The sequence below is a fragment of the Aplysia californica genome, unplaced genomic scaffold, assembly GCF_000002075.1.
Source record: "Aplysia californica isolate F4 #8 unplaced genomic scaffold, AplCal3.0 scaffold00142, whole genome shotgun sequence".
Lineage (NCBI taxonomy): Eukaryota > Metazoa > Mollusca > Gastropoda > Aplysiida > Aplysiidae > Aplysia > Aplysia californica.
The window spans coordinates 43,183-52,442 of NW_004797412.1; the positions used below are offsets into that span (position 1 = coordinate 43,183).

Consider the following 9,260-nt stretch of genomic DNA (forward strand, 5'->3'; position numbering starts at 1 on the left):
CAAGAAATGAAAATGAGCGCATTACTGTATACAATTTTCCTTTTTTGGTTGCTTCAAACAACCAATAACTCGAGGCGACAAAGAGAAATGTTCATAATAGGCTAATCCAAAAGGGTGCAGGCATCGTTTTCTCACTGTTCCATGGCGTCACGCCACGTTTCACTCGGTTTTCTTTCAAAATTTGACTTTTTATTCCGAGTTGCTCAATTAGATCCCATAGGCAGTCGACGCTATAAAATCATATATTATAAATTGTACCCACTACTGACAGGTTCAATGTTTTTTCCAGATAAATCGCTCTTCAGCGGGGATAAATTTAGATTTTAAAATCATAAATCTTCAACGTTCTTTGTGATACACGAATTCATCATTTAAGCCATTCATTAATGTGATGTTGTATTTCAAATTTTTTCAGAAGTAAGCAATCTGGTGTAAACAGGGGTGAATCATTTTGATACAAAAAGCAATTCAGCTTGGAATCAAATGCCTTTCAATACACATGTTTTTTAAACGAGAAAAAAAGGGATTAATTATGAAACACTGTCACTTTCATAGAGCGTTTGAAACGGCGTCAAAACTTAGTCGCAAAACTATGTCACGAACAAACCATAAATTTTGATGGTGTCAACACGTTATGATTGTTACATGTACAAACATTAATTTTCTCTCATTGACTACCTTGGATTATATAAATGCATGTAGCACTCCTTACTTCCACCTTTGTCGATTAGTTTGGAGTCCTATGCATATATGACTCAAATATTTTGTTTTAGCAAGCGTTTTAGGACACTTGCAACACAAATGAGCCATATGATAACGGAAGATGCGATGTGTGTTACAAGAGAGTATCATCATATACAAAGAAAAAGAGGCGAGAGAAGGACGACAGGTGTTTGATAAGAACACTGACAACATCACTCGCCAACCACCCACCTCAAATACAAATGTACATCATATCTAACAATCGACTAGATCCTAGTTTTCGAAACGTCGATAGATCTTGTCATTCGACCATTAGTTGATTTCTTTCCCCAAAAGTCACTACTGCGTTCTTCACCGTCCCGACCCCAACTGGCTCACCCATAAAACCACGCCATCCTCCACTCTGATTATCCAGCTGGCAAAGGTTCAAACTGGGTGTTGTTGTGGCTTTAAGACGTTACAATACTGTGTAGTATTACGTTGCGTAATCGCTTAGGGGCGGGTTATGATCGGAAACCTGGGGGGGGGGGGGAGCACGGAGCAAACGTCCAACTACACAACAAATTATTAATCGACCAAAGAAGCAAAAGGTGAAGGTGTTTCTGCGAGAAAGGAGATTACAATACAGAGGGAAAACACTCGATGAAAACACATTTGTACATTGGCGGGGAAGAAAAACAAACGTTTTAATTCTATCACCTGAGGCCACGTTTAACTCTGCACAGGAAATGTTTTGAATTTAAGTGTATAATTACAAATGTGGGGGTTTTTTCGGTCCTGGCCAGGAACACTCTCTCTTCCCTCGGGAGATTGGGTGATTACGTGCAAGGACAATAAAAAAATAATAATGAAGAGCAGTCTCAGTGCCCCCGCCGGGAATCCTTTAATCCCGTGTCGACGCCAAAATGTTCTCCCCACTCGATTGCAAATTTAAGAATGACTGAATATTTAATAAACAAGGCTGCCTGTAGATATGTGATAATCGTCTCTCTGACATAATGTGTGGGCCCGTTGCCAAGATGCACGCTAGTGATGTTGGGACTTTCAGAGTCGGACCATGTTGGGTCAGGAGAGGAAAAGGAAAGTACAGTCATGCAAATGTTTGAATATGCAGAAGTCTGTTTTGTGTATTTTGCTGATGTTATTTTTTTTTAATTGTAGCTCATTACTAGTCAGCGCTAATGGCTACAGTTTTTTCATAACCAGGATATTAGTCTTCATATCACAGGAAAGAATAAGGAGATTGCATCACGGCACCTATTAACCACCCGCAGTACATGTATACTAAAAAAACAAACAAAAAAACTACCCAAAAACAAAAACCAATGCCGGACAAAGAACACTTCAACTGAAATGGCTTGGAGAACAGTTTGTTCCTTTTTGGAAAAGCAACGATTTCATACTTTACTGGCAGACAGTATTGTCTCATTTGTTCGCTTGTTTTAAAATCAAAAGATGTAAAACGACACAATATTAGACATTTGATATAGAAAGACAGAGACAACACAGCGGAGCTGGAGCAACCAGTGGCGTCCTCTGACCACCCACCCACCAGTTCTGATTTCGCACGTGGTACATTCGTATGACTATAAACTTTCGTTTATCCCAAAGACATACATTGTCACCTCTGCCAAGTCTCCATTCCGTAACATCTGCCTACCACTTATCGTTAACTATCAATATGGAACAAAACAACAAAATGCCATGCCTATGTGTGCGTGCCAATGTGCGTGTGAGCGGATGTGCGTGCGGATGTGCGCACGCATGTGTGCGTGTGTGTGTGTGTGTGTGTGTGTGTGTGTGTGTGTGTGTGTGTGTGTGTGTGTGTGTGTGACTGAAAAGGGAGAAGAAACTACACTACTGTAAAATACCACGCATTTTATAATACGTATCGGCATCCTCCACCCCCCGACCCCCACCCCCACCCATGAATTGATGACACTCGGAAATGGGGAGGCTGTCGGGGGGATGGCTGGCATCAAAGTCGCGTACAAGTCGCAGGGTGACCCTTGCTGTGTCAGCACGACGAGTCGATTCACTGGCTTGATCGATAACAATTTGAACAGCGAATGCCTTCCATCCAGTGGCTCCCACCTTCGCTGGGTCATTTCGCGTCCGTGTACACATCAATGTTCCATCTATTACCCGCCATTGTGATCGATCTGCCAAGTTCCCAGCCATAAGGTATAATTAGTAATAGCATGGAATTCCGCTCAACTCCTTCGTCTCTAGAACATCAGGAATATAATATATATATATAATATATTATATATATATATATATATATATATATATATATATATATATATATATATATATATATATATATAAAGAAAAAAACCTTTAGGAGCGAACACAATCACCATTTGTTTTTGTTTTTGTTTGGGGGTTTTTGTGTGTTTTTTGTTGTTCCAAGTCAAAAATTGCATCCAAGCAAACATTTTCCTCCATAAAAATAGTAACAATCGACTCCAGTATGGTGGCCTATAATCCCACAACTATTAAGCGGTGGTTCAACCCTGAAGCCTCGGATAAATAATATTATTATGATGCACGTCTCCATGGGTGCGTCTCGTCTGGCTTTCTTTTACTTTCTCTTCCAAAAAGACAAGCTAAAACATATAAAAACAAGTAAATGGGACGGAGGGGGAAGACGTTGCCTTTGAATTTTATATGAGGATGCTCTAATGGTAGATGGGACTCTACACCCAACGGAGTTAGCCAATATAATAATATCCTATACGATAACTAGCAGGGGAATAGACACCCTTTCTTTCTTCTTCTCGTTCGATTGCAACTCACAATGTGCATCGCCGAATATTACCAAAGGCTTCTCGATTTCATAACTGCCTTAGGGTCCGGTAATGATAATCATACATAGTTGGTTTGAATTAAAGAGGACGAAAACATAGAGAGGGACACAAGGACGAAAAACAGAAAGCGCACACGCACGCACAGCGAGAGACACGTACACTTTCCCCTTTACAACTTTCTTATTCACCCAGACTTCCACCACTGTAAAATATTTCCTGCTGGTCTTAAGCATGACGGCCGACTGCTTCCGGAGACCTAATCAAGACTGGGGAGTACAGTGAACGCTCCGCCGAGCCAATCATCTGCCTCATAGACACTACCCGCCTTGCTCCACGCTGTAGTTCTCATTCGGGCCTACTTTCACAGGGACATCTACCAGCAGCTTTTTCTGACACAATAATCTTACTTTAGGAGTGATGTAACTACAATTAGTACTAGAATGTTTATTTATTACGGCATACTTTGAGAAAGAAGTAAATGAGGATACAACATCAAAACCAGAACACTCAATTATGCCTTCTAATGCCCACCAGCGTGGACCATCTCAATTTTCACAAAAATCGAATCCAGTGCAATAATGCCTAGTTCCCGAATAAGTTGGCTCATAGAAGGGAAAGGGAATGAAGCAGCAGCAAATACATCATGTATATTGCGGGAAACGGTGAATCAGGCGTAACAAACCGCTGCATACTGAAACAAAGTGGTCGTCTTTTCACCAACAAATTTTCACAACTAGCATTTCATCGATGGAGATCGAGGTTCTAAGAGAACTTCATGATTTTGGAGCGCAACCAAAGTCCATTATTTGATACTCAAAGTAACATTTTCCCGAACGGCAAAAATACTTCATGCAACATAACATGGCAGCCCAATAGCTATCGTCCCCAGAAACGTCTGTCCTTCTCCTTATTCAGAAGACGGACAAGCTTCTTCCTCCACAGGCAGCAATCGTCGTGAGCCAGTGGAGAGCTATTGTGGCTGTAATTAAATGAGCGTGGGTATGGACCAGCAGATGCCGGTGGGGGGGAGGAGGTCAATGAACAAGTCTTGTAGGACATGGACAGAGCAAGACGCAGGACACAGAGAGCTAAATCTCACAGCATTTACTAAACCGTTCATTTTTAACACCCCCACCCCACCCCTGTTTTGATCTGATCTTTTGTCATTTGATCTGTACATGTGTATGAAAGTGCATTTGTGCGTTTCGATGTGTGCGTACGTGCGTTGTGTGCGTGTGTGTGTGTGTGTGTGTGTGTGTGTGTGTGTGTGTGTGTGTGTGTGTGTTTGTGTGTGTGTTTGTGTGTGTGTGTGTGCATGTCTTTGTTCAACTTTGTTTCATGCGTGGCCCCATTCAGATGGACAACGATAACATTTATTGAACGCATTGGCCAAAAGCCTGATAACTAATGTATCATAACATTAACTAATTAACTGACAGATGATGCGACCGCATGTTTTAACGCTTCACGCAACCAATTCGGTAGCTCAAAATAACCCTGTAAAATTTAAATTAAACGAGCTGTCTGCACGGGCGCACATTCACAGGTGTCCTGTTTCATCTCAAGTGTGATGAGCTCCAAGTAGTCGGGTAACAGAAGCATTGTATTGTACTTTTTGCTTGATCTATTTGCTATCATAAACATAAATTAGGTTGGGGGGTTTTTTCACAGCTAAGAGTATAATATATTGTGATGTACACACATACACACAGGGGGCACACGCAAAGCTAAGCAAAAGCAAAAAGAATTCGAGAAAGATGGAAAGGGAAGTCGTACAACGGGTCAAGCAGTCTCCTCTCACAGTTTTATAATAATACATGTATCATACATCAATATACGGCCATAATATTACACTAATGATATAACGTATTCACAATGGTCCATTCTGTATGCGCACAATTTGCATCCGTAAGCAGCTAAAACACAGATCACGCACTTAAATCAAAAGCAACCATTAAGACCTAAAAAAGCATTTTTTGTTGTTTGTTTGTTTTCCAACACAAATGACACCACACATGCCTAAGCTATGAGCGCGCATGCACGCACGCACGACAGAAGCACGCACGCACGCACACACACACGCGCGCGCCGAAGACCCTAATCGCACACCGCAAATTCCGCAGCAAAAGGAAACAACCACTTGACAGCGGCTGGCTGACAGGGTGCCCTGGTAATGATTCAAGTGTTTATCCAAATGTACTCATTTTGTTCGTAGTCTTTAAAAAAAAAAAAAAAGAAAAGAAAGAAAGAACGGGGAAAAATAGAAGTTTCCATTCAGTAGTCTCTTAGAACATACACACCCCGGCTTGTTTGTTACATAATACAGTTCTCACCTTATCTCTACCCCTTTTTTCTTCTCCCAATATTTTACTTCCATTTCAGGCGAACCATTAGCTAGGTTGCAATCATGCTGGGCTATTGTGTGGTCGGCTCTAGTTCGAATCCCAATGGGACGTTCTTGGATGTAGATACTTCGGGGATGTTAAAGTTCTGGGCTTACTTACCCGCCCTCTTGAAGATGGACGCTAAATTGGAAGGTCCCACCCCATGAATTATTACCCTACAGTGTTAAAAGTTTAGGGGCTTAAAACAATTATAACTACAATGCATGTAATTAGTATCTTCCTTTGTCGCGGTGTGAATAATATATAGATACACAATGTAATAAACAAAGAAGTAAAAATAATGGCTTTCCTAGTACAGTGCGCGGACGCAGAGAGAGACGTCTTGTTCTGCGTTCGGCAAAGTGTCAAGGTCAGTGCAAACTGCCGAGCTGAAATGAACGAGCACGAGTGTGGTGTGGGTGGTGTGGCAGGACGGGTCACATTCGGGCGTTCGGGGAATTAAATTAAGGAGAAATAACAGGCCCCCGGAGCCCAGTTCAAACACCGCCAATTACTGTACACCCTCCGGCACCAATTGCCTGAACCGTTAATTAAGATGGTCTCTCCAAAAGCTGGGTAGGGCAGTCCCTCATAATTAGCTCCTAATTTAAGCTTACATAAGAATTTGGTGTGCAATTCTTATTACTATATAACATCATGGAAATGACTTCATAACAATTGTGTATCACAAACACATCGCAAATACAGTAGTGTTCACAGGGATGAAGAATCAATTAACAATTAAATAAAAGGCCTGGGGTTTTTTTCTTACTAGTTAAGTAACTTCACAATACACTGATCTTTTCCTGGACACACTGTGCACGTGTACCACAAATAATTTGCCCATATGGGGGCTCTCGTGGCCTAGAGGTTAAGGGGTTGGCCTCTCATTCAAAGGTCCCGGGTTCGAATCCGGGTAGCGACCGAAAAATTTTCTTCTCTAAAATTGTCTCCTTTCACCTCCTTTCCTGCTCTCTAGCAATGTTCTGTTGTCTGCTTTCATTTCCACTTTCTGCCCCCACCCCCTCACCTCCTTCGCCCCCTCCTCTGGGCTCCTGACTCTTTCTGCAGCCTTTCTACTACTGCTACTCCTTGGCTCATCCTTACTGCTACTGTCTTTCTGCCACACCCCTGATCTTCTGGTAGGAAAGATCTACACCTAGCCTTCTCGGACAAGGGCGAAAAATCCCGGAGGGCCCGTGTGCAAGTTGCGCACATTAAAGATCCCTTGGTGGTCTAAAATCGATAAGAGTAGGCTTCGGCCGCCACCCGGGCAAAATTCAAAATTTCCTTCCGACTGATATTAGATGTGTCCCGCGCGCTCATATGACCTTATACAGTTGCGAGCGCCGTAAAACACTTTACAAAAGCAAACAAAAACAACAATTTGCCCATTTTTCACTACGAGCCAACCAAACCGGCCAACCAAGCCACATTTATATTTAATTAACACACAATCACACAAGCAGCATGGTACATAAATGAAGAAGTAACAAATCCAACAAACGAGGAGAAGCAGAGATTGTAGAGAAAAAGACAGACATTTGGCAGCCCTGACAAAAGATTAATAAGAACATAGTATGTAGTATGTTAGAAGTGCAGTCAGTACTTGTGACATTGTGTAACACAAGAACATACTTGGTCACTGAGTATCACAGTATCACAGTTAAGAAGTAAATTTAGTTTTTTGTTCCCAGACAAATTTTATGTTAAACATACCACAAGCAAGTCATTTTGAAAGACTGACACAAAATATTCCAAGAAAAATTAGACTCTTCTTCTGTACATTCACCGAGTAGCATGACACAGCAACCAGTAATACCCCGACGCCGGAGAATAGCTAAAAAGACGTATGCATTACCTAGATCTAGATCTACTCATAAGAAATATAAATTTAATGACATTCTTCCTACGTAAAGCACCTTCCCATTTTATTGTGGTGGGTGAATCAATAGACTGCACCCCTCCCCCCTTCTTAGCCTTGAATACTATAGTCTATAGTAACTTTGGCTTGTCTTAGTAAGCATTCATGATAGGATCTTTTTATAAATTATATAAAAATTAAATTAGGCTACTAGGCCCTTGCCTTGGTTGGGTTAAAAAGATGTATTTTTCTGTAGCCTCCACAGAGCAGAGAGACTTTAAGAGCTAAAGTGTCACCCCCCCCCCCCCCCCCCAAAACACACACACACTTGTACTTTTGTAAACAATCTCCACACAACCCAGAGTTGTATAGAAGATCTAGAATCTAGATCCAAATATCCAAATATAGAGATAGAATCTAAATCTAGATCTCTAGATTAGTTTAAGTTAGTGTTAGATCTAGATATTAGAATCTTACAGTAGGACGAGAGAGAGTAGTAGCAAAGTGCCAGTGAGTGAGTTGAGGTGGTAGTGTGTGAACAGGCATCTGGCACAGGGTTCAGAGTTAGGAAAGTAGTCAGATTTTTTTTAAACAAGGAAAAGCTGTTTACCATTTCTTCATGAAGCTCAGCGAGTGTTGGTCTGGCTCGTAAATTCCCACCTCCAGTTGCTGAAAAAATATTCCTGTAATGATCCACACATGGCAAAGCTTCAACTGTATTCATAACACAGTTAGTTTTATTATATCCATCAATGGAACTTCTGCTCCGAATTGAATCACCACTGAGAGAAAATGTAGCACTGGGAGATTCTGGCCCATTACTGTGTTTTCCATCTGAACCAGAGTCGGGGATATTTGTATCAATTCTCGGTAAATCCACTGACTTCTTCCTCAAATCTTCTGACTTGCGTCGTCGCTTATTATTTTGTTGATCGGCTGCTTCATTTTCATTTTGACTCTCTCGCACTTGCTCTTCCTTCGTTTCAACCCTCGCTACTTGAAAGCGAGAGCCACTCTTTTTCATTTCGTCTGGGTTCGTCTCCATTTTGAAACTTTCCCTGCCTCGAATAATAGAAAACAAAGCCCTACACTGCCATTAAAATAAACAAATTAAATGGTTGCCACAACTGAGCGTACGAGCTACCTTTTTTTCGCAAGTTCGTGTTGACGTTCATAGTTACCAAATTGGGTAAACAGAGCCACTATACCTGTACAACACATTAACTTTTCTTTTAGAATAAACTCTCTCTCTTTCTCTCTCTCTCTCTCTCTCTCTCTCTCTCTCTCTCTCTCTCTCTCTCTCTTTCTCTCTCTCTCTCTCTCTCTCTCTCTCTCTCTCTCTCTCTCTCTCTCTCTCTCTCTCTCACATACACACACTACACACACACACAATAATTGCTTGTTTTATGCAAGGATAAAAACAAAACAAAATGTGTCAGACGAGGAAGACCGGCTGGCGGGGTAAAATAAACAAATTAAATGGTTGCCACCACTGAG

The 9,260-nt window shown here is 41.4% G+C and overlaps 1 protein-coding gene across 1 annotated transcript; it reads right to left on the reverse strand.

Annotated features, from left to right (window-relative positions):
• Nucleotides 1-8,372: 8,372 nt before the first annotated feature.
• On the reverse strand, nucleotides 8,373-8,857 carry LOC106011581 (solute carrier family 12 member 2; the record flags this gene model as incomplete). The annotated part of the gene is given in 1 exon segment (XM_013081698.2): nucleotides 8,373-8,857. A coding segment is annotated over 1 exon segment (436 nt), but the record flags the coding sequence as incomplete, so codon positions are not given.
• Nucleotides 8,858-9,260: the final 403 nt, after the last annotated feature.